The following is a 27,448-nucleotide window of genomic DNA, read 5'->3' on the forward strand; positions in this document are numbered from 1 at the left end:
TTTCTATGGGACCCCAATAGAGGGACCAAACAAATATCCCCCTCTAGCAGATGATGGGCAACTTGTGTACCAATTTCATGAATATTTTAGCCATCCGTTTGAGAACATAGTTTTATGGACAGATGAAGGATAAACTTAGAGGTGTCACAAAGCATGCAGGTAGCGAATGGATCTTGCATCAAAACTTATGACAGCATTAGCGACAAAAGATGGCACATGACATCAGAAGTTACAGATGGTGATTCATTTCAATAAATAGAATATGTTTGGCAATTGAGCATTTATGGGCATAACAGGTCATCTCTAGATTATTGCCTTGAAGTAGCAGACATTTTGGAGGGGTTGTATGCCTGGTAAATGATATAATATGGTACACAGTTACTTTACAAAGGTATATGCAAAAATTCATTACTCAGCAATAAATCAAACAGTTGTATGTTTAAAAAAAATCTTCAGAGAAAAAATGGAATTATGATTGAAAATACAAGTTAATAATGTGACATAAGTAATTTGAATCACATTGGGATGAACAAGTTCATCAAACTCCCCTATTCTGGCACACTTGTTCATGTTTTTCAAGGGCAAAATTTTGCGACTACTCTGAGAAATTCTTTTGCCAGGCAAGCAAATGCACTTTTCCCTCTTAAACTATTCTTGGGAGCCTAGCAAGTAACTCATGCAGATAAGACTCTCACAGTTGATTCATGCTAATAGAGTCTAGCAAAGGACTAGAGCCAATAGAGTCTATGAAGTGACTCATGCTAATAGGGACCTTGCAATTAAATGTGCTAATAGAGTCAAGCAAATGACTCTTGCTATTACTGCCTGGCAGTGGACTAGTGCCAATAAAGCCTAGCTAGTTGCATGTGCTAATAAAGCAAAGCAAGTCACTCATGCAAAGCTGTTAGAGCCTAGCAAGTGGCTTGTGCTAATAAAGCATAGCAAGTGGCTTGTGCTAACAAAGCATAGCAAGCAACTAATGCTAATAAGGCATAGCAAAAGGATTCATGCTGATAGAAGCTTAGTAAGTGAATCATGTTTATAGGAACCATGCAAGTGACTTGTTCTCCTTGAGCCCATCAGGTGACTCATGCTAATAGTTTACCAAGTGAGTCATTCACTTACTATTATGGGCCTAGCAAGTCACTCATGGTGATAGGAGTCATGTAAGTAACTTCCGCTAACAAGTCAGTTCAGCTAATACAGTGTCATAATGCACCTTTCTCTCAATAACTTGCACACAACGGGGTCCAAAATATAGACCACACTTTTGATTTGCTACGACTCTATGGTCAGAAGCTAAGTAACAGAAACAAGCAAAACCAACAAGTTTTCTAAAACCAACACAGAATTTAATCATCAGAGTTGTAAATAAAAATGTGAGATGAACTTTAGTATTATGATGTAAATCCAGAATAATCCTATGATTATGAAAGTCCTAAATATATGAAAAGTTCTGTTTAAATTTCAAAAGTGGAAATGTACTGGTCCACCAAGAATCATGACATTGTCAAGAAGGCATCATCCAGAACTCCTTCAGATAATTCAAAACAGTTCCAGACTTATAGTCCAAATAATGAGCACTTTCTATTTCCACTGAACAGTTCAAACAAATGTTTTTCCTCTCAAATAATATCTAAGTACAACATTAAACATGTCTGCAAGCTTACAACAGAAAGATAAGAAATGAGAATGACTCCAAAATTGGAATGAATTGGATTGCTTGGTTCTCTCCTTGTATACACCCGATAATATGACTTTTATTTCACAATATACCCCATGTGACAGATCATACTACTCATTTTACTTTGAACTTGCCTATTCATGTGACCTAGCCCAACCAATGTTGAAACCCCATCAGCCAATGAGAAATCAATCCAAAGGCACCATTAAGATTAGTATTAATAATTGTCAACACATACGTAAGAATCTATTTATAGACCCTATGTAATTGTATGCTCATTATAGACTCCGGTCATGTAGGCAAGACTAACCAAATATATTCTGTATAATTTACAGCTATGAATAAAAATTATACAAATTAGATAAAATCATGTACCAGGAGTTACAAAAACATAGATATACATAACACTATAAGCTAGGATGCAAGTTACTGAGGGACCTCCAAAAAAGTAATGCCATCCCTGGGTGGACATAGAGAAAACTGAGGGGTGGTGGTTGCTAGGCTGTTTAATGGCCAAATAATCATTTTATAATCGCATTTAGAATAGTGGTTAGTAAAATGCATTTCCTGATGAAGTTGTTCCTTTTTCTGTATAAATTGCCTTGATTTTCAAGTATCCCTAAGATCTAAACGATAGCATTGCAACTGGTTTCCGCAACTTTACATATTACATCAGTGATTTTTGTTGTTGATTAGTCCAGTTTCATGTGCTCTCAGGTTTGCTCTCTGCTGAATCATAATGCAATCCAAGAAACATACCAAACATGGAAAGATTCCTTTTTTAAAAATGTAGGGACAGTTTAGTGAATTTTCTTTTATTGTTCTGTTAGTAAATTAATTATGCTGTGATTTTAATGCATGTAATAGTGAAACTTGTTCTTATCACTGAGGAAATCTCTGAGTGCCAGGAATTTAATCTCAAACTCTGAAACTTGCTTCTCCATAACAAACTGTTTCTATGAAACAAAGCCTTTTATTTCACTTATTAATTTTGCTTGGTTGCCTTGCTATCTTTGATCACATTTTTGAATGAGTAGGCTAATTAAGGTAGTGAGGTTATGGTACCCTAAAGGGCTTTGTAATATGAGATTGGTTATGGTACACTAAGGGGTTTTGAAATATGAGATTGGTTATGGTACACTAAGGGGCTTTGTGATATGTGATTGGTTATGGTACACTTAGGGGCTTTGGGTTATGAGAGTGGTTATGGTACACTAAGGGGCTTTGTGATATGAGATTGATTATGGTACACTAAAGGGCTTTGTGATATGAGATTGGTTATGGTACACTAAGGGGCTTTGAAATATAAGATTGATTATGGTACACTGAAGGGCTTTAGGTTATGAGAGTGGTTATGGTACACTAAGGGGCTTTGTAATATGAGATTGGTTATGGTACACTAAGGGGCTTTGAAATATAAGATTGGTTATGGTACATTAAGGGGCTTTGCAATATAAGATTGGTTATGGTACACTAAGGGGCTTTGGGTTATGAGAGTGGTTATGGTACACTAAGGGGCTTTGTGATATGAGATTGGCTATGGTACACTAAGGGGCTTTGTGATATGAGACTGGTTATGGTACACTAAAGGGCTGTGTAATATGAGATTGGTTATGGTACACTAAGGGGCTTTGAAATATGAGATTGGTTATGGTACACTAAGGGGCTTTGTAATATGAGATTGATTATGGTACACTAAAGGGCTTTGTAATGTAAGATTGGTTATGGTACACTAAGGGGCTTTGTGTTATGAGATTGGTTATGGTACACTAAGGGGCTTTGAAATATGAGATTGGTTATGGTACACTAAGGGGCTTTAGGTTATGAGATTGGTTATGGTACACTAAGGGGCTTTGAAATATGAGATTGGTTATGGCACGCTAAGGGGCTTTGAAATATGAGATCGGTTATGGAACACTAAAGGGCTTTGTAATATGAGATTAATTATGGTACACTAAAGGGCTTTGAAATATGAGATTGGTTATGGTACACTAAGGAGCTTTAGGTTATGAGATTGGTTATGGTACACTAAGGGGCTTTGAAATATGAGATTGGTTATGGTACATTAAGGGGCTTTGTGATAAAAGATTGGTTATGGTACACTAAGGGGCTTTGTGATATGAGATTGGTTATGGTACATTAAGGGGCTTTGTGATATGAGATTGATTATGGTACACTAAGGGGCTTTGAAATATGAGATTGGTTATGGTACACTAAGGGGCTTTGTGATAAAAGATTGGTTATGGTACACTAAGGGGCTTTGTAATATAAGATTGGTTATGGTACATTAAGGGGCTTTGTAATATAAGATTGGTTATGGTACATTAAGGGGCTTTGTGATATGAGATTGATTATGGTAAACTAAGGGGCTTTGTAATATAAGATTGGTTATGGTAAACTAAGGGGCTTAGTGATGTGGTGGTGCTATATAGTTTCGCATTTTCCATAGGGTTAAGATTTTAAAGAAAAAGAATTTCCACAGCTTTCCTCACTGGTTATACTGACTATTTAAAAAAGACTGTATATCTTAGGTATAATAAAAAGAACCTTTAATTCCCTTTATTTTGATGTATGATTGATGGGTGTACTATGGGTTATAGAGTATACAGCTTGGCCTTACTTCAAATGTGAACCTTTCAAAAAAGTGCTAGCTCTACTTGGTCATTTTCACTTCCTGAACTTCAGAGGTAAATTGTACGAAAAAGAGCTGATAACTTTTTTTACATTTTACATATTTGGTAATTCATTCATTGCACTTTCAGAAGCTGGTATTGTCTAGTCTGGCAAAATTCATTTTCCCTATTTTAATAGCTGCTATGTATAGTATACTTTAGACTAATTCAGGCTGATTTTTTAACACAAGGGAGCAGTCATTTTAGTTAGCAGTGTGCTTAAATCATGTAAAATTTCCAAAAGTACAATATCCAAAGAAATATCATGCACATTACATTACTGTAACATACAGGTATGCCAACATTCTCTCCACTGTGCATGTTTTAAATGCGAACTACTTCACCTTACATACGTCACTCTCTCTAAAGTACATATTAATTGGTGAGCGCCCCCTATGAGATTGGTTATGGTACACTAAGGGGCTTTATTGTTTAAGAGGGGTTAAGGGATCCTTGGGACTATTGTATAAGGGGTGTTAGGGTATACTTGAGTTCTCCTTCATCTTCTCAAGAAACAATTGCACATGGCTTTCACTTTGGGTAAGGAAGAAGTCTTTTGATTCTGGAGCCAAAAGGTCAAAGGTCAAGATCAAAATGACTGAGGAAAAAAAATGTTTCTACACACATAGTAACAATAGTTCTACATCACAGACATGAATCAGACTTTATGCATGTCTCTCACTAAAGATGAGGAATAATTCTACGATGTTTGGGGAAAAAAGTCAAAGTTCATGGTTGCTGTGAAAGGAGAAATGTGGTTTCAGCAAAGTAGCTTTTGTTCTAAATCATATATCCGGACTTAACTTTATAGCTGGCTTGCAGCCAGAATAAGGTATAAGCCTAATAATTTTTGGGGCAAAAAGACAAAAGTCAAAGTCACTGACTGAAAATGAAAAATTGTTTCTGTTTGAAAAATGTACATTCTCCTAGATTTTGGATAGGTCACAGGGTTACAATTTGGAAAGAAAAGAATATTCGTTTTTAGGGTCAAATGATCTAAAGAGATGTGCGCAGTGCTTGTACCTTAGGCATTGAAAGGCCCATTGGTTTTGGGATCAAAAGGTCAGGAGCATTGTGACATGATGAAAAAATGGGTTTTGTAAAATATCTCATTTGTTCTAGAATAAGTTTCATTACATTAGTTTGTGGATGGTTTGCACTTATGGTGAGAAAGAAACTTAGAAATTTGAGGATATAAAGGTAAAAGGTCAAGGTCATGTAAGTCTCATAATAATGGTTTTTTCACAGTAAGTTTAGTTAAAGAGTATATACACGAATGAAATTTCATTGATTCACTAGTAATCAGTTGTTATGCTGTAATGAAATAATGTATTCTTAATGTCTATGTGTTACACCTGAACTAAAATGTGTCATGGTTTTGTTTCCATGTATAGCATTACCTGAGAGTGGTTTATTGATGTCTTACACAATTTCAAAACTCTAAGTTCAGTTAACCCCATGCTGCATGACAAAATGCTTGCAATGAGAAAACCGATAAACTTAAGCTCTCTTGCCATGGATTGTACCATAGCCTGGATACTTGTAGGCTCAAGATTGTGAACAGTGACACATAAGGTATTGTCAGTAAGCAGTCATCTTTGTGCGAGCAAAATCTTCATGTAATATACATGAAATATGAAATTGTATTCTCTTTTTGCTATCCATATTATGTGATAAAATTGTTTGATATATTGGATTTTTCAGTTTTCTAAATTTTACCAAAAGTCAGACCTATGTCATATAAAACCATGCTGTTAGATACACCTTAGTCCATTTTCAAGTTAGCCATTTTATAACTGAACAGACAAATTTATTTAAATGTTCCATGTATTAATGGATGATAAATGGGTCTGAATTTGAAGGGGTGTTTTAGGCTGTATAGCTGATATCTTTGATGCAGAGTCCTGGGACTTGTGTTTTTTTCTTCTTCATATAACCTATGTCCTGCAGTCAGTGATAACATTGGTTCAGAGAAAGATAGTGGTTGCCTTGTGTTGAGGGACCAAAGCTTTGGGACCATTGGGGCTGCAGTGAACAAGGAGGGCTCTTGAGGGATCATTTGGCAGACTGGATGGAGCAAACTATGTGGTGGCTCCTTCATCATCCAACAGAATGGTGGGAATGAATATATTTTGTGGTTGGCAACTAGATGACATGAGTTATATATTCTATTTTTTGTGAATTTATCAGTATCACTATTTGGTGAATAGCTTATTCAGTATACTGAATGAAAATATACATATTTATGTACATCCTACTTGAGGATAAAATAGTACTTGTATTTGTACAAGTCCATACATTTTTCACCCTTTGGTGAATAATAACTCATTCATTGTCATTTCAATTCATATTTGGATACCCATGGTGGTAGATGTAACACTGTTTGAATTTCTAAACGTGGATCATTCATGGTGATGGATCTGTAAGTCAATCATATTGGTTTAATTTCTTTTCATTCATTCTTGTTGATTATTGTTTTGAATTACATGTTATGATCCATTCCTGTTTGGAATGACATCATTTTCCTTATATCAGTCGTTTAACTCAGTTCACATCATTGTGTTAAATCCATGTGTTTGGTGTTAGATTTAAAATTATTATACCTATCAAAGTTGTAAAGTAGTACATGATACCTTGTCCCATGCTTAAGTTCAATATTGTTTGGTTATTTTATCAGTTAGATAATGTACTGTTACGTGAAGCACATTGCCCTTAATTCCATTAAGACATATACAATGCTTTAACAATCCATGGCCTTGTGGAACAAGATGAACTGCCAAGTTCAGTTCTTCAGATCCAGCAGTTCTGGAAGAAAACGGGATATAAGATTGGAGGACATGTATTTAGTCTTGATGACATGGAACATGGAGTACTAAGAGGCAAGTTTCACATTTTTAACTAAATTGTTTTGATTGACTGTGCAGCAGTTTCCTGCAACTTTTAGTATGAAAATTCTATCACATTATTTTTGGCCATGACAAAATTGATTTAATCGGCTGTGATTTAAAGCTAGTGCAGATGAGTCCAAAGTGATCCAAATGCTTGTGACATGGAGTGGTAAGATTGACAGTATCCAAATTTCTTTGACAGAAAGTAGTGAGGTTGACAGTATCCAAATGCCTTTGACATGGGGTGGTGAGATTGACAGTATCCAAATGACTCTGACATGGGGTAATAAGATTGACAGTATCGAAATGACTGTGACATAGGGTAGTGGGATTGACAGTATCCTAATGCCTGTGTCATAGGGTAATGGGATTGACAGTATACAAATGTCTGTGGCATAAGGTAGTGAGACTGACAGTATCCAAATGCCTGTGACATAGGGTTGTGAGATTGACAGTATGCAAATGTCTGTGACATAGGGTAGTGAGACTGACAGTATCCAAATGCCTGTGGCATAGGGTAGTGAGACTGACAGTATCCAGATGCCTGTGACAGGATGGTGAGACTGACAATATTCAAATGCCTGTGGCCTAGGGTAGTGAGACTGACAGTTTATAATGCACATGACATAGGGTAGTGGGATTGAAAGGATCCTAATGCCTGTGGCATAGGGTAGTGGGTTTGACAGTATCCAAATGCCTGTGGCATAGGGTAGTGAGACTGACAGTATCCTTATTCCTGTGACATAGGGTAGTGGGACTGACAGTATCCTTGTGCCTGTGGCATAGGGTAGTGAGAGAGACAGTATCCAAATGTATGTGACATAGTGGTGAGATCAACAATATCTATATGCATGTGATGTATGGAGATAGGATTGACAGTATCCAAATGCATGTGTCATAGGGAGATGGGATTGACAGTATCCAAATGCCTTTGACATAGGTGGTGGGATTGACAGTATTGAACTGCCTGTCTCATAGAATGGTGAGATTGACAGAATCCAGATGTCTGTGACATAGGGTGATGAGATAGATGGTATACAAATTTTTGTGACATAAAATAGTGAGACTGACAGTATCTAAATGCCTGTCATATCAGGAGGTGGTATTGACAGTTTCTAAATGCCTGTGTCATAGGGTGGTGAGATTGACAGTATCCAAATGTCTGTGACATAGGGTGGTGAGATTGACAGTCTCTAAATTCCTGTGATATTGGGAGGTGGGATTGACAGTATCCAAATGTCTGTGACATAGTGTGGTGATATTGACAGTATCCAAATGCCTGTGAAATGGGTTGGCAGGATTGACAGTATCCAAATGCCTGTGAAATTGGATGTGATCTTGACCCTTGTCAAGTAAATGAGCATAAAAATGAAACCTTTTATTGAAGTGAAAATTAATGTTAACATGGCACTCTCTAGTTTACTGCCTTTATTTTTAGATTGGACCGCCTCTAACCAGGCCACATCCTCTGCAATATAAATGGGGCCTTATCAGATCAGTTACTTTGCATAATTGGGAGCAGTGGGAAAATGGTACAAATATATTATGGTCTTGGGCAAGATTTAGCTCTCATATGAGCAGACTCACTTTTGAGGGGCCTCAAAAATGAGGGACCACTGAATTAGAAACAAGAAGACTGATAAATACCAATTGCCTCCCTACATAAAAGTCTTCACTTCAGAAGTGGACATGTGAACTCGTCTCATTAGCAGATAAATACAAGTTATTGAATACTTTTGCATCACCATGAGCTAAACTTGGGTTACTAATTTAAGTTCACTTCTGTAGTTTTAAATAGTTTATTTTATGAATCAAATTACTGGTGTTCCAAAATTGCAGTAAGGAAGATCTTGGAAGAACATTCATATCTCTTCAAGAAACAAGTCATTTAACATAAGACATCAAGGATTTTGAGTATATTTCAGAATCATTTACTCTACACTATTCTGTGCTTTTGTCAGATAAAATTGGTATTTTTCATCATGTGAAAAATCTGATCTTATTATATACTCCTTTTCTTCTCCATTAACTTTACATTGTCAGAATCGTGCAGTATTCTATGATACTGAAGACCTTGATATTGCACGCATGTGCACGACACAATAGTATAGTGTATTAGGAACTACTTTGCAAACAAACCATGTACACTCATGTAGTGACTTTACATTTAAGTTTATTAGGTGTGTTTGTGAATAAACTAAAACAGCTGTTTCATCTATTTGACAGTAGAGATGATAAAGTGAACAATGTGGATGAGTTTACTGAGTCACAAATGAAACTTTTAAACTAGCAAATGAATGAACGTGATATTCGCAATGTCCAAAACAAATATGAGAGTCGCGGAATTGAAAATACCATTCTGATCATTGTGATGGATTGTGACAAACCAGCTGCTTTGCAATTTTGCACGTTAACCATTTTTATACAGTGTTTCAGATTTAAGCTAGTGATAGACTCCATATACGTCATAAAATAGCTGGGGGACCATGCAAGTGACCATGCATAAACATGTCTAATTTAGCTGGTAATAAGAATGGCCAAAAATATACTTACATTTTTACATCTTTAATTTCCTCAAAATGTAATTTCTCAGTTCTGCAAATCCAACTTACGTGAGCTATGTCATGGGTTCTAAAGCTTGATTACACATTTCGAAATTGTACTGTTATTTTGACTACATTCCAAGTGCAATAACATTCTCCTTACTGCACTCAAATTGAAATGAAGTAATATTCCAATGCACCTTTTTGATAATTACAATTGAAAGAGTTCATATTTTTCCCACATTATGATTCCAAGTAATTAATGACCGAACAGAAATGCACATTCAGCTGAGTCAAGACATGCCACTCCCTGTTCAAATCACAGATCGTATTTTGTGTGGACTTGACACTGCTAATAAATCCAAGTCCAGCGGGATTGAGTAGAATCGACCAAAAGAAAATAAAAAACAAAATCCATTCATTCCAGACAAACTGTAAAAACTGTTGTTATAATAATAATAATAATAATGACTTTATTTAAAGAGGGTAACACAATTAGCTAAAAACTAATCTACCTTGAGGCCCTCGTACAAAGGAATTTATTTATTTTAGCTGCATCTCTGAAGTCACTGGATATATTGGGTTTGGAAGAAGGAAATAGAGTGGGCATTTCTAATCTCAACTGGAATACTATTCCAGAGCAGAGTTCCAGAGGATTGGAAACTTTTTTTTAAATAACTCCTTATTTGGTTTGGGAATTTTATACTGTTTGGTAGACATGGATCGCAGGTGGGGAGTATTACCAGGTAGCCTATACTGGAATAGTGATTGTAAATATTCAGGAGCACTATTATGAGATATCCTGTACATTCATTTGGCTTTTCTCAAAACGATTCGATCTTTAATAGGTAATATTTTTAACCTACCAGCTAAATTTTCCTTGCTTTCTTTCTGGATTGATATTAGCCCTAATGCTCTTTTTTGAAGATGTGCCAGCTTTGCTATGTTTTTATCATTTGAATTACCCCATACTGTATTACAGTAGTCTAAATAGGGTTGTATGTAACTGTTATAAAATAGTTTTCTGTGCCTTTCAGGGAGAAAATGTCTTATCCTACTGAGAAGCCATAAACTTGAATTGACTTTTTTACTGATATGTTTGATATGTTCAGTCCATGATAGGTTATTATCTACCAGAACACCAAGTAGTCTATCATGACAGACCATTTGCAAATTTTTATCCTTCCATGTCAGACATAGTTCATCACTATCAAGATTTGTCCTTCTTTGCCATGTTGACATAAGTAACACCATGCCATTGCATGTGCACCAGTTTTCCAGTTTGTTTAGGGCATTCTGTTAAGAAATTTCAAGTTCATGCCTTGTGTTTTGGATGTCTGACAATGTTGTGTCATCTGCATAGAGATCTGTAGATGATATTGAGTCTCTTAGTAAAAGTGGGGTAGGTCACTAATAAATAAAATGAATAGTAATGGACCTAGAATTGAGCCTTGTGATACTCCACATCTAATTGTTTCAGGTTCATACAGAACATTATTTATGTAAACATGTTGTGTTCTCTCACTTAAGAAGTAAACCATCTAATTGTTCTTTCATCACACTGGTAGATTTTCAGTTTCTTCAAAAGGATTTCAAGATCCACCATGTCAAAAGCTTTCCTGAAATCTACAAATACAGATCCTATTATTCTACCTTGGTCAAGTGCTTGAAGCCATTTATCAGTTAGGGAGATCAAGACAGTCTCACATGAATGGTTCTGTCTAAAGCCTGATTGATTAGGGTGTAACAGCAAGTGTTTGGTTAAATATGACATGAATGAGAAGTCATGTACATGTTTTTCAATCAATTTTGACAAGTTTGGTAGTATTGAGATTGGTCAGTATTCAGCATCATCCTTAGAACCAGATTTGTGAATAGGAGTTACTTTTGCAGTTTTCCATATTTTTGGGATAGATGAGGTTGCAATACTTAAATTAATTATGAATGTTATGCTATCTACAATAGCAGAGGCAGAAGATTTAATGAGTCGGAGACCAATCTCATTAAGTTCTGTAGCTTTCTTGGTATCAAGTTCACTGAGACATTTTTTAACAAAGTTTTTTGATACTGATGGGATAGAGAAACATACCTCAGAGATTTTGCTGCAGCAGAACTTTTTTCAGTTCATTAAAGTTGTTTTCTATCACTGGTTCTTTTAACTTTGTGGTAATGTTGGTGAAAAAATCATTGAAAACATTTGCAATGTCAGTGTCATCAGTGACTATGGTGTCATTTACCAGAAGTGAACAAATTTTAATTGTCTGATTTTTGTGTTATGCGTATTCATGCACAATATGACTCTAAATTTCAATTTTAGGTAGACCAAAAGTGACAATTCTTTTTGAAAGTGATGGCAACTGCATGGCTAAGTTCAAATTTTGCTGGGTAGAGTTATGTGCACATTAGTATTTTGTTGCATATTGGTGAATCTGTGCCTGTGTATTTATAATGAAATACAGCATAAATTCAGTTACTTTGTTTCTTGTAGTGTATTTTTTATATAATTAAGCCTTAGATAGAATAAGAAAATCAGTATATAATAAAAAGGTTACTGCATTTGTATGGGAAAATATGAACTCATTTTGTGAGATGGATACTTCACTCCACAAGGTCATACAGTATCCATCTGAAGAAACTCGTTCATATTTTCTCATACAAATGCAGTAACCTTTAATTACAATTTGTACTCATTCCAAATGAAATTTACAAAACTTGTCAAATAATTTCAATCTTTTACTTGCCAAAGTTTGCCAATGATAGAAATTATTTAACTCACTTCATAAAGTTTGTTTAAAATGAGTAAGGTCCTCTGCATGTTTCATGGCTTTCAGGCAACAGACCACATCCAGCATCAACCTCGCCACAGTTTGGGAACAAAGATCCTCGTCAAAAATTCATAGTTGAGCAACTAGATCCCAGGATACATTTTGCTTTAGTTTGTGGAGCTAAGGTAAAATTGAGTTAGTAACATACAAGACAAACACACTACATGCAATGTATACAGTAAAGAATGATCACTTACAAGACAAACACACTACATGCAATGTATACAGTAAAGAATGATCACTTACAAGACAAACACACTACATGCAATGTATACAGTAAAGAATGATCACTTACACAACACACTACATGCAATGTATACAGTAAAGAATGATCACTTACAAGACAAACACACTACATGCAATGTATACAGTAAAGAATGATCACGTACAAGACAAACACACTACATGCAATGTATACAGTAAAGAATGATCACTTACAAGACAACACACTACATGCAATGTATACATTAAAGAATGATCACTTACAAGACAACACACTACATGCAATGTATACATTAAAGAATGATCACTTACAAGACAACACACTACATGCAATGTATACAGTAAAGAATGATCACTTACAAGACAAACACACTACATGCAATGTATACAGTAAAGAATGAACACTTACACCAACACACTACATGCAATGTATACAGTAAAGAATGATCACTTACAAGACAAACACACTACATGCAATGTATACAGTAAAGAATGATCACTTACAAGACAAACACACTATATGCAATGTATACAGTAAAAGAATGATCACTTACAAGACAACACACTACATGCAATGTATACAGTAAAGAATGATCACTTACAAGACAAACACACTACATGCAATGTATACAGTAAAGAATGATCACTTACAAGACAAACACACTATATGCAATGTATACAGTAAAAGGATGATCACTTACAAGACAACACACTACATGCAATGTATACAGTAAAGAATGATCACTTACAAGACAAACACACTACATGCAATGTATACAGTAAAGAATGATCACTTACAAGACAACACACTATATGCAATGTATACAGTAAAAGAATGATCACTTACAAGACAACACACTACATGCAATGTATACAGTAAAGAATGATCACTTACAAGACAAACACACTACATGCAATGTATACAGTAAAGAATGATCACTTACAAGACAAACACACTACATGCAATGTATACAGTAAAGAATGATCACTTACAAGACAAACACACTATATGCAATGTATACAGTAAAAGAATGATCACTTACAAGACAACACACTACATGCAATGTATACAGTAAAGAATGAACACTTACACAACACACTACTTGCAATGTATACAGTAAAGAATGATCACTTACACAACACACAACATGCAATGTATACAGTAAAGAATGATCACTTACACAACACACTACATGCAATGTATACAGTAAAGAATGAACACTTACACAACACACTACATGCAATGTATACAGTAAAGAATGATCACGTACAAGACAAACACTACATGCAATGTATACAGTAAAGAATGATCACGTACAAGACAAACAAACTACATGCAGTGTATACAGTAAAGAATGATCACTTACACAACACACTACATGCAATGTATACAGTAAAGAATGATCACGTACAAGACAAGCACACTACATGCAATGTATACAGTAAAGAATGATCACTTACACAACACACTACATGCAATGTATACAGTAAAGAATGATCACGTACAAGACAAACACTACATGCAATGTATACAGTAAAGAATGATCATGTACAAGACAAACACACTACATGCAATGTATACAGTAAAGAATGAACACTTACATAACACACTACATGCAATGTATACAGTAAAGAATGATCACGTACAAGACAAACACTACATGCAATGTATACAGTAAAGAATGATCACGTACAAGACAAACACTACATGCAATGTATACAGTAAAGAATGATCACGTACAAGACAAACACACTACATGCAATGTATACAGTAAAAGAATGATCACTTACAAGACAACACACTACATGCAATGTATACAGTAAAGAATGAACACTTACACAACACACTACATGCAATGTATACAGTAAAGAATGATCACGTACAAGACAAACACTACATGCAATGTATACAGTAAAGAATGAACACTTACATAACACACTACATGCAATGTATACAGTAAAGAATGAACACTTACACAACACACTACATGCAATGTATATAGTAAAGAATGAACACTTACACAACACACTACATGCAATGTATACAGTAAAGAATGATCACGTACAAGACAAACACACTACATGCAATGTATACAGTAAAAGAATGATCACTTACAAGACAACACACTACATGCAATGTACACAGTAAAGAATGAACACTTACACAACACACTACATGCAATGTATACAGTAAAAAATGATCACTTAAAAGTATTACAATTCTATGGTCTTAAACTAGGTTATAGAAAAGAATGAAAACCAACAGTGAACTTGATTTTAGATTAGGTCAAGTCTAAAATGCAATTATACATAACTTATAATCATTGAGCAAAATCTAACAAACAATACAAATTAAATATGCATAACACAGGACAACACACTACATGAAGTGCATACAGGATAGAATGATCACTTACAACACAACACACTGCATACAATGCATACATGATAGAATGAGCACTTACAAGACAACACATTACATACAATGCATACAGGATAGAATGAGCACTTACAAGACAACACACTATATACAATGTATACCCAACATACAATGAATATTGTAAAGAATGAACACTTACACAACACACAACATACAATGAATACAGTAAAGAATGAACACTTACACAACACACTACATGCAATGAATACAGTAAAGAATGAATACTTACACAACACACTATATGAAATTATTACAGTAAAGAATGAACACTTACATGATGTACACACTACGTACAATGAATACAGTAAAGAATGAACACTTACACAACATGTTACATACAATGAATACAGGAAAGAATGAACACTTACACAACACACAACATACAATGAATACAGTAAAGAATGAACACTTAACACAACACACTACATACAATGAATACAGTAAAGAATGAATACTTACACAACACACTATATGAAATTATTACAGTAAAGAATGAACACTTACATGATGTACACACTATGTACAATGAACACAGTAAATGAACACTTACACAACACACTACATACAATGAATACAGTAAAGAATGAACACTTACACAACACACTACATACAATGAATACAGTAAAGAATGAACAATTACACAACACACACAACATACAATAAATATACTAAGAATGAACACTTACACAACATACACACAATATACAATGAATACAGTAAAGAATGAACACTTACACAACATGCACACAACATACAATAAATACTGTAAAGAATGAACACATACACAACATGCACACTACATACAATGAATACAGTAAATAATGAACACTTACACAACATGCACACAACATACAACAAATACAGTAAAGAATGAACACAACACAACATGCACACAACATACAATGAATACAGTAAAGAATGAACACAACACAACATGCACACAACATACAATTAATACAGTAAAGAATGAACACTTACACAACATGCACACAACATACAATGAATACAGTAAAGAATGAACACTTACACGACACACTACATGCAATGAATACAGTAAAGAATGAACACAACACACACTACATACAATAAATAGAGTAAAGAATTAACACTTACACAACATGCACACTACGTACAATAAATACAGTAAAGAATGAACACTTACACAACATGCACACTACATACAATGAATACAGTAAAGAATGAACACAACACACTACATACAATTAATACAGTAAAGAATGAACACAACACATACTACATACAATTAATACAGTAAAGATTGAAGACTTACACAACACACAATAAATACAGTAATGCATGAACACTTACACGACACACACAGTACATACAATGAATATAGTAAAGATTGAACACTTAACACACTGCATACAATGAATACAGTAAAGAAAGATCACTTACACAACATGACACCTGTGATATAACTGTTCAATAAACATAAGTTTTTTTTTTCCCTGGACTCAGGTGCTCCAGAAGTTGACTTTACCAAAAATGAGTCATTTTGTTTTCAGTCTTGCCCAGCAATAAATGTGTATACAGCGGAGAATCTGGATATGGCACTGGATGCAGCTACCAGAAGCTTTTGTGCACAGGAAATATCCATTTCCATGGAGGTTGATGAAATTTGGCTGTCCAAAATCTTTCAATGGTACCAGAAGGATTTTGGTCTCTTGGAAGTTGATGTCATCAGGTAAAAAGTAATTTGTTTAGCAGATAATGAAAGTTAGGTATCACTTTTAAGACGGTGACTGTTATGATTTTGTTTTGGTAGAGGTTAACTTTTTAATAGTCATTGAACATACATCGTTGTGTTATTTATGAGGGTGACAAGAAACTAGGTAGTCCCACACTATTATGAGGGTGACAAGGAACTAGGTAGTCCCACACTATTATGAGGGTGACAAGGAACTAGGTAGTCCCATACTATAATGAGGGTGACAAAGAACTAGGTAGTCCCACACTATTATGAGGGTGACAAGGAACTTGGTGGTCCCATACTATAATGAGGGTGACAAGGAACTTGGTAGTCCCACACTATAATAAGGGTGACAAGGAACTTGGTGGTCCCACACTATAATGAGGGTGGCAAGGAACTTGGTAGTCCCACACTATAATGAGGGTGACAAGGAACTTGGTGGTCCCACACTATAATGAGGGTGGCAAGGAACTTGGTAGTCCCACACTATAATGAGGGTGACAAGGAACTTGGTGGTCCCACACTATAATGCCCTCAGTACACCTTTGCCCCATGGAATTTGGAAAAAAGCCCTCAGTACATGATTGCCCCATAAAGCTTGTCTGTATATGATACCCAATGGAACTCAACTGCAAAGTACTAAAGTTATCATTCCACCTCAGAATTTGGTGGTCCCAATTTTTGTTTGGTTTCAGTGCCATTTTTCAGCACATGATACATGGTAATCAGTAATCTGTGTAGGAAGGACCACAGATAAATTGGGGAAAGAACCACCAACATGTGGGAAGCTACTGGCAAGCATTCTAACTTACCCACATTGGCTGAGCAGTTGACTCTGTTCTGCATGGATTGAGATCAGAGTCAGTGATCTGTTAAGAAAAGTGCCTTAGACTACTCAACCATCCAGTCCCAATCTGTTAAGCCCTCAATATACCACTGCCCATGGAAGTCATTGGTCCTATACTGTAAAGCTTTCAGTTTACCATTGCCCCATGGACTAAACATAGTACAGTGCCATGGAACTCAGTGGTCCCACACTGTAAAGCTTTCAGTTTACCATTGCCCCATGGACTAAGCATAGTACAGTGCCATGGAAATCAGTGGTCCCACACTGTAAAGCTTTTGGTTTACCATTACCATTGCCACATGGACTCAGTATAGCACAGTGCCATGGAAATCAGTGGTCCCACACCGTAAAGTTTTCAGTTTACTATTACCATTGCCACATGGATTCATTATAGCACAGAGCCATGGAAATCAGTGGTCCCACACTGTAAAGCTTTCAGTTTACTATTACCATTGCCACATGGATTCAGTATAGTACAGTGCCATGGAAATCAGTGGTCCCACACTGTAAAGCTTTCAGTTTACTATTGCCCTATTAGAATTTTACCAATCACTGCCATCTCACCTTTGTCAACATAGGTTTTGGGTATCAGGCTCAGCCAAAGTGGGTATGTGAAAAACCTGCCAGTAGCTTCCAGATGTCATTGGTTCTTTTCATGGTTTTCCCTGTGTTCTAATTTAACCAGTTACATTAGCTGCCATTATAGCCTATCTTGTGCTAAAAGATGGCATTTACCCCAAAGCAACAACAAAATAACAATATTACCCTAAAGATAATGACACTTCAATATGAATCTTTGAACGATTTAGTTGATACTGGCTTCATACCAGTAAGACAAATGTAAGACTAGTTTAAAGTAATCTGCAATGCTACCATAAACATGTTTTCTGTCAAAACATATTTTTCCCAAAAAAAGTGAACACTCTGAAGTGATATTGACAATCCATACCTAACACTTCAATCAGTGAATGTGGAAAAAGAAGATAATTTCAATGATCATATAATGAAAGCAGAGATAATTATTTGCGTTTTTCTATGGTAAATGAAATATTTCTCTTCCTAATTATGAATACAAGCTTATTTACAATGCCTTATTCTGTTTTAGGAAGACACAAAAAAAGTTACAAAAATGATACATGAATGTATATATGAATGTGTAGTTCAACAACAGATAACAAGAGTTCAGGTTACATATACCCCCTAAGTTTAGCTATCCACTAAAAGTCATACAACAGATAACAAGAGTCCAGGTTACATAATACCCCCTAAGTTTAGCTATCCACTAAAAGTCATAGACAACAGATAACAAGAGTCCAGGTTACATAATACCCTCTAAGTTTAGCTATCCACTAAAAGTCATAGACAACAGATAACAAGAGTCCAGGTTACATAATACCCCCTAAGTTTAGCTATCCACTAAAAGTCATACAACATATAACTATAACAATAATAATAATAAGAAGAAGAAGAACAGCATCAACCAAAATCTGGGGTTAATTGCATTTACTCCTTTATTAAAATGCCAATGTCAAATTTGTGTGTGCCATTATATTAAGTAAATGCCCTGTCAAATGTGTGTGTGCCATTATATTAAGTAAATGCCAGTGTCAAATTTGTGTGTGCCATTATAGCAAGTAAATGCCCTGTCAAATTTGTGTGTGCCGTTATATTAAGTGAATGCCAATGTCAAATTTGTGTGTGCCATTATATTAAATGCCCTGTCAAATTTGTGTGTGCCATTATAGTAAGTAAATGCCCTGTCAGATTTGTGTGTGCCATTACATTAAGTAAATGCCAATGTCAAATTTGTGTGTGCCATTATATTAAGTAAATGCCAATGTCAAATTTGTGTGTGCCATTATATTAAGTAAATGCCCTGTCAAATTTGTGTGTGCCATAATATTAAGTAAATGGCAATGTCAAATTTGTGTGTGCCGTTATATTAAGTGAATGCCAATGTCAAATTTGTGTGTGCCATTATATTAAATGCCCTGTCAAATTTGTGTGTGCCATTATAGTAAGTAAATGCCCTGTCAGATTTGTGTGTGCCATTACATTAAGTAAATGCCAATGTCAAATTTGTGTGTGCCATTATATTAAGTAGATGCCAATGTCAAATTTGTGTGTGCCATTATATTAAGTAAATGCCCTGTCAAATTTGTGTGTGCCATAATATTAAGTAAATGGCAATGTCAAATTTGTGTGTGCCATTATATTAAGTAAATGCCAATGTCAAATTTGTGTGTGCCATTATATTATAGTAAATGCTGACATTAGATTTGGGAGTGCCATTATATTAGATAAATATTGACAACGAATTTGGGAGTGTTGTTATATTAGATAAATGTTGACATCAGATTTAGGAGTGTCTTGATATTTAGTAAATGTCAACAGAAAATTTGGGATTGCCAATGTATTAGATAAATGCTAACATCAAAGATTTGTGTGCCTTTATGCTAAGTACAATTTTTTAGGCTTGGTGTGAGGAAACCAACTTTGGTGTTTTAAATCTAAGATTTCAAGAAAAGTGCAACTGTTGACATGCAATAAATAAACAATACTTATTACTATGTTCCTAGTCTGATAATAGTATGGGTATAATGTTAGATTTATTATTTTTGTATCACCTGGTAAAAAGGCAATTATATACAGAATGGCTTTGGGCAATTTGATTTAATTGCTGGGCAAGTAAAACTTGATTCTTCAAGTCCAGTGGGTAGTTGGGAAAAAATTAAATTGTTATAACCTTGCAACTGACATTTTTGGAATTTAGGGAAGTTGTTATCAATAGGGACCTATCCAAGAGGCTCAAACATTGGGGAAGCATGGTGATAGCAAACACGGGTATCACTGAAAGTCAAATAAATCTTGATTACATCACTGCTTGTATTGAACAATCACCTTACCTCACATTTTTTATTGACCTTTCACCTTCTTACATCACTTTTTGTATTGACCAATCACCTTACATCATTTTTTGTATTGACCTTTCACCTTCTTACATCACTTTTTGTATTGACCAATCACCTTACATCATTTTTTGTATTGACCAATCACCTTCTTTCATCACTTTTTGTATTGACCAATCACCTTCTTACGTCACTTTTTGTATTGACCAATCACCTTACATCACTTTTTATATTGACCAATCACCTTCTTACATCACCTTTTGTATTGACCAATCACCTTACATCACTTTTTATATTGAATAATCACCAGCTGAGAACAGAGATTATCATACCCACTAATTAACATATTACAACATATAAAGTCAGGGGATTTTATGTTGAAACTTACCCCAAAGTGGTAATTGTTTTGTGTGTATACTGCAAATTTATCAAACATAGTTTCAAAATGTTGAAGTTATGATGATCCATATTTGTATATGATATTATTGCAGTCGGTTAGGTGACTGTTAGATTAAATCTCTGTCAAGCTTCCAGTACTCCTGTAATTCACATCATTTCTCACACCTTTGCCAGCAGTAGTATTGGACAGTGGTCCATAAATACTACATGTTTGTGTTTGACTGATGTGTGCTGATATGTTAATTCAGTTTCAGCTTCCACATGATAATAGTATTATATGACTAAAGTTTATACCCAAATAATTTAGGAGATCTTCTCTCGCATAATTAAGTTTGTACCCTGCTATATCAAGAGATCTTGTCTCTAATAATACAATTTTGTCCCTGATATATCAAGAGATCTTGTCTCTAATTATAAAATTTGTACCCTGATATGTCAAGAGATCTTGTCTCTAAAAATATAATTTCTACAAAGATATGTCAAGAGATCTTGTCTTTAATAATAAAATTTATACTCTGATATGTCAAGAGATCTTGTCTCTAATAATAAAATTTGTTCTCTGATATATCAAGAGATCTTGTCTCTAATAACAAAATTTGTACTCTGATATGTCAAGAAATCTTGTCTCTATTAATAAAATTGGTATTGATGTCAAGAGATCTTGTCTCTAATAAAATTTATACTCTGATATTTCAAGAGATCTTGTCTCTAATTATAAAATATGTACCCTGATATTCAAGAGATCTTGTCTCTAATAATAAAATGTGTACCCTGATATGTCAAGAGATCTTGTTTCTAATAACAAAATGTGTGCCAATGTGTCAAGAGATCTTGTCTCTAATAATATGTGTACCAATATGTCAAGACAGCTTGTCTCTAATAATAAAATTTGTACTCTGATATGTCAAGAAATCTTGTCTCTATTAATAAAATTTGTATTGATGTCAAGAGGTCTTGTCTCTAATAATAAAATTTGTTCTATGATATGTCAAGAGATCTTGTCTCTAATACAGTTTGTACTGTGATATGTCAAGAGATCTTATCTCTAATAATAAAGTTTGTACTCTGATATATCAAGAGATCTTGTCTCTAATAATACAATTTGTACTCTGATATGTCAAGAAATCTTGTCTCTATTAATAAAATTTGTGTTGATGTCAAGAGATCTTGTCTCTAATAATAAAATTTGTACTCTGATATGTCAAGAGATCATGTCTCTAATCAAATTTGTACTGTGATATGTCAAGAGATCTTATCTCTAATAATAAAATTTGTACTGATATGTCAAGAGATCTTATCTCTAATAATAAAATTTGTACTGATATGTCAAGAGATCTGATCTCTATAAATAGTGTACCGTTGTGTCAAGAGATCTTGTCTCAAATAATACAATTTGTACTGATATGTCAAGAGATCTTGTCTCTAATAAAAAAATTATTACTCTGATATGTCAAGAGATCTTGTCTCTAATAATAAAATTTGTACTCTGATATGTCAAGAGATCTTGTCTCTAATCAAATTTGTACTGTGATATGTCAAGAGATCTTGTCTCTAATAATAAAATTTGTACAGATATGTCAAGAGATCTGGTCTCTAATAATAAAATTTATACCCTGATATGTCAAGAGATCTTGTCTCTAATAATAAAATTTGTACCCTGCTATGTCAAGAGATCTTGTCTTTAATAATAAACATTGTATTGTGATATGTCAAGAAATCTTGTCTCTAATAATAAAATTTGTACCCTGCTATGTCAAGAGACCTTGTCTTTAGTAATAAACATTGTACCCTGATATGTCCAGAGATCTTGTCTCTAATAATAAAATTTGTACTGTGATATGTCAAGAGATCTTGTCTCTACTAATAAAAATTTTACCGATATGTCAAGAGACCTTGTCTCTAATAAATAATTAGAACTCTGATATGTCAAGAGATCTTGACTCTAATAATAAATTTGTACCCTGATATGTCAAGAGATCTTGTCTCTAATAATAAAATTTGTACCCTGATATGTCAAGAGATCTTGTCTCTAATAATAAAATTTGTACCCTGATATGTCAAGAGATCTTGTCTTTAATAATAAACATTGTACCCTGATATGTCCAGAGATCTTGTCTCTAACGATAAAATTTGTACTGTGATATGTCAAGAGATCTTGTTCCTAATAATACAATTTTTACCCTGATATGTCAAGAGCTCTTGTCTCTAATAATACAATTTGTACCAACATATCAAGAGATCTTGTCTCTAATAATAAAATTTGTACTGATATGTCAAGAGATCTTGTCTTTAATAATAAAATCTGTACCGATATGTCAAGAGATCTTGTCTCTAATAATGCAATTTGTACCAATATATTAGAGCTTTCCTTTCATAATTAAGATTGTACCCTGCATTAAACCCTCCCCTTGTGAGATTATTGGAGGTTATGTATGCATTAGACACACACACACACACACACACACACACACACCTTTGTGACACTTTTGGATGTTTGCATACAATGCATACACCCCTTGTGGCATTATTGGATGTTTGCATGCATTGTAAACACCCCCTTGTGACATTATTGGATGTTTGCATACATTGTACACACCTCTTGTGACATTATTAGATGTTTGCATACATTGCATACACCTCTTGTGGCATTATTGGAAGTTTGCATGCATTGTATACACCCATTGCGGATTCATTGGATGTCTTCATGCATCGTACACACCTCTTATGACATTATTGGATGTTTGCATACATTGCATACTGCCCTTGTGGCATTATTGGATGTTTGCATGCATTGTATACCCCCTTTGTGGCATTATTGGATGTTTGCATGCATTGTAAACACCCCCATGTGACATTATTGGATGTTTGCATGCATTGTACACACCCCTTGTGACATTATTAGATGTTTGCATACATTGCATACTGCTGTTGTGGCATTATTGGATGTTTGCATGCATTGTACACACCCTTTGTGGAATTATTGGATGTCTGCATGCATTTCATACACCCCTTGTGGCATTATTGGATGTTTGCATGCATTGTACACAGCCCTTGTGACATTATTGGATGTTTGCATGCATTGTATACCCCCTTGTGGCATTATTGGATGTTTGCATGCATTGTATACCCCCCCTTGTGGCATTATTGGATGTTTGCATGCATTGTACACACCCTTGTGACATTATTGGAAGTTTGCTTGCATTTTATACACCCCTTGTGGAATTATTGGATGTTTGCATGCATTGTACACACCCCCTGTGGCAATATTGGATGTCTGCATTCATTGCACATACTCTTTGTGGCATTATTGGATTTTTGCATGCATTGTACACACCCCTTGTGACATTATTGGATTTCACATGCATTGTACATACCCCTTGTGGCATTATTTGATGTTCACATACATTTTATACACTGCTTATGACATTATTGCATGTATTACACAACAACAACCCTTTGTGACATTACTGAATGTCTGCATGCATTACACCCCCCCCCCATGTGACCAGGTGATATGATTGGATGTTTGCATGCATTGTATACACCCCTTAAGACATTATTGGATGGTTGCATGCTTAACACACACCCTTATGACATTATTGGATGTTTGCATGCATTGTACACACCCCTTGTGACATTATTGGATGTTTGCATGCATAATACACACCCCTTGTGACATTATTGGATGTTTGCATGCATTGTACACACCCCTTGTGACATTATTGGATGTTTGCATTGTACACACCCCTTATGACATTATTGGATGTTTGCATGCATTGTACACACCCCTAATGACATTATTGGATGTTTGCATGCAGTACACACACCCTTTGTGACATTATTGGATGTTTGCATGCAGTACACACACCCTTTGTGACATTATTGGATGTTTGCATGCATTATACCCACTCCTTTGTGACATTATTGGATGTTTGCATGCATTTACACATCCCTTATGACATTATTGGATGTTTGCATGCAGTACACACACCCTTTGTGACATTATTGGATGTTTGCATGCAGTAGACACACCCTTTGTGACATTATTAGATGTTTGCATGCAGTACACACATCCTTTTTGACATTATTGGATGTTTGCATGCATTTACACATCCCCTTATGACATTAATGGATGTTTGCATGCAGTACACACATCCTTTTTGACATTATTGGATGTTTGCATGCAGTAGACACACCCTTTGTGACATTATTAGATGTTTGCATGCATTTACACATCCCCTTATGACATTAATGGATGTTTGCATGCAGTACACACATCCTTTTTGACATTATTGGATGTTTGCATGCATTTACACATCCCCTTATGACATTATTGGATGTTTGCATGCATTACACACACCCTTTGTGACATTATTAGATGTTTGCATGCATTTACACATCCCCTTATGACATTAATGGATGTTTGCATGCAGTACACACATCCTTTTTGACATTATTGGATGTTTGCATGCATTTACACATCCCCTTATGACAGTATTGGATGTTTGCATGCAGTACACACACCCTTTGTGACATTATTGGATGTTTGGATGCATTTACACATCCCCTTATGACATTATTGGATGTTTGCATGCATTACACCCACTCCTTTGTGACATTATTAGATGTTTGCATGCAGTACACACACCCTTTGTGACATTATTAGATGTTTGCATGCATTACACACACCCTTTGTGACATTATTAGATGTTTGCATGCATTATACCCACTCCTTTGTGACAATATTGGATGTTTGGATGCATTACACCCACTCATTTATGGCATTATTGGATGTTTGCATGCATTACATATTTCTGCAATAATTGTCAGTCATTTATTTCAAAAGATGTTCTTATTTTCAGATGGACTGAGAAATATCTCGAGCCCAATATTAAAGACAGAGCTCACAATCTGGGAACAAAACTGGAAACCTTAGGAAACATTTCAGTCAAATACAGTGACTATGATTGGAAGCTGAACAGTATTGAGTGAAGCTTTTTTGATACCATGACAGCAAGGTTAATCATCTTTCCTATCACCACAGCAACCAAGTTTAGTCATCATGGGCAATAACCAGAATCATGGAAACCAAGGCAGGGCTTTAAACATTTGTTCCTCAACTTCTTGTCCAAGACAAGTGACTTTGTAAAAGGGACTTGTCCTTGCCCAATATTTTACTTGCCTCATTTTCATCTTCATCATTTTCTGCATTTTTCAATATCCAGTTGCTAAGCTAGAAAATGAATTGGGCAGTAATGGTCATTATCACAAATATCTAGAACCTCAATTTTCTGGACAGCATATTCTAAAAATGTGTAATTTTAAGTAGTACATTAAATGTCATGTCATCAAGTATGTTTTCAAGGCCAGCAGTGAAATGTTTTGAATTGGAATGTAGATGTATGTTTTATCCATATTAAAAGCAGGTGATAGATGACTGTCACACCTTGAAACTGTATTTATTGCCTTTATTATTGCCTGAGTTCATCTGGCTCTGCCAGCTTCATTTATCTTTCTACTGGATGAGATTTTACTCATGTTAAGGGATCATTGTATTCTCACCACTGTCAACAAAACAATTTCTTATTGTGAACTAGTATGCAGAGAGAGCCAAAATAATTTTACTTTTAATACATACTCTAACAGTCTCTTACTGAAAAGATGCTTGATTTTCACACCAGTTAAATTAACAGCAATTACTTTTAATGTTCTAAAATTTGGATTAATGGTGGAGTCCACCTTATTAAATTAGGTCTTTATGCTTAACAACTGAATCATTACTGGTTTGGCTCTCTACCTGCAGTTGGTATGTGAGAAAGCTTGCGGGTAGCTTCTTGTGGGTCGGTGGTTATTTCCTGCTTTTTCCTGGGTTCTTCCTCCACCATTTATACTGGCTGCCATGTATAGCCTATCTTGTGCTGAAACATGGCATTAAACCCTGTAATAACAGCAATAACAATTACCTGCAGTTTGCTAATATGATTGCCCACTGTCATTTGCAAGACATTTTACCTTGAACACATCACCACTAATGGCTGATGTAACAGTACTTTGGTGAAATATTTTATTACAATCTTAAGGAATAAAACCGTTCTGTTTCTGCAAAAATGTCTTTCATCAAAGTTATTAAAGTCACACTTCCAACACAATATTGGCACTAAAAGTAAATTCCAGACTTTCTGTTGATAATATTGATAATAATATGATTAAGGACTAATGGTACTAATGATATGGGAAAATGGGAACCAGTCTAGAAATGGGTGAAAATAAAAAAGAGTATATGTTTGTTTTGCTAGCCAGGATTG

General features: G+C 35.0%; 1 protein-coding gene across 1 annotated transcript in view; it reads left to right on the plus strand.

Annotated features, from left to right (window-relative positions):
* The window catches only part of LOC149784888 (uncharacterized), a 41,140-nt gene extending 14,539 nt beyond the window's left edge, over positions 1–26,601 (plus strand). Inside the window, exons 3-6 of the mRNA XM_089978467.1 lie at positions 7,083–7,235; positions 12,619–12,737; positions 16,804–16,982; positions 26,006–26,601. Coding sequence (XP_089834593.1) covers positions 7,083–7,235; positions 12,619–12,737; positions 16,804–16,982; positions 26,006–26,135 — 581 coding nt within the window. The 3' untranslated portion in view covers positions 26,136–26,601. The remainder of the gene's footprint in view (positions 1–7,082; positions 7,236–12,618; positions 12,738–16,803; positions 16,983–26,005) is intronic.
* Positions 26,602–27,448: the final 847 nt, after the last annotated feature.

The sequence above is a fragment of the Sinohyriopsis cumingii genome, chromosome 13 (assembly GCF_028554795.1).
Source record: "Sinohyriopsis cumingii isolate HCF-2022 chromosome 13, ASM2855479v2, whole genome shotgun sequence".
Lineage (NCBI taxonomy): Eukaryota > Metazoa > Mollusca > Bivalvia > Unionida > Unionidae > Sinohyriopsis > Sinohyriopsis cumingii.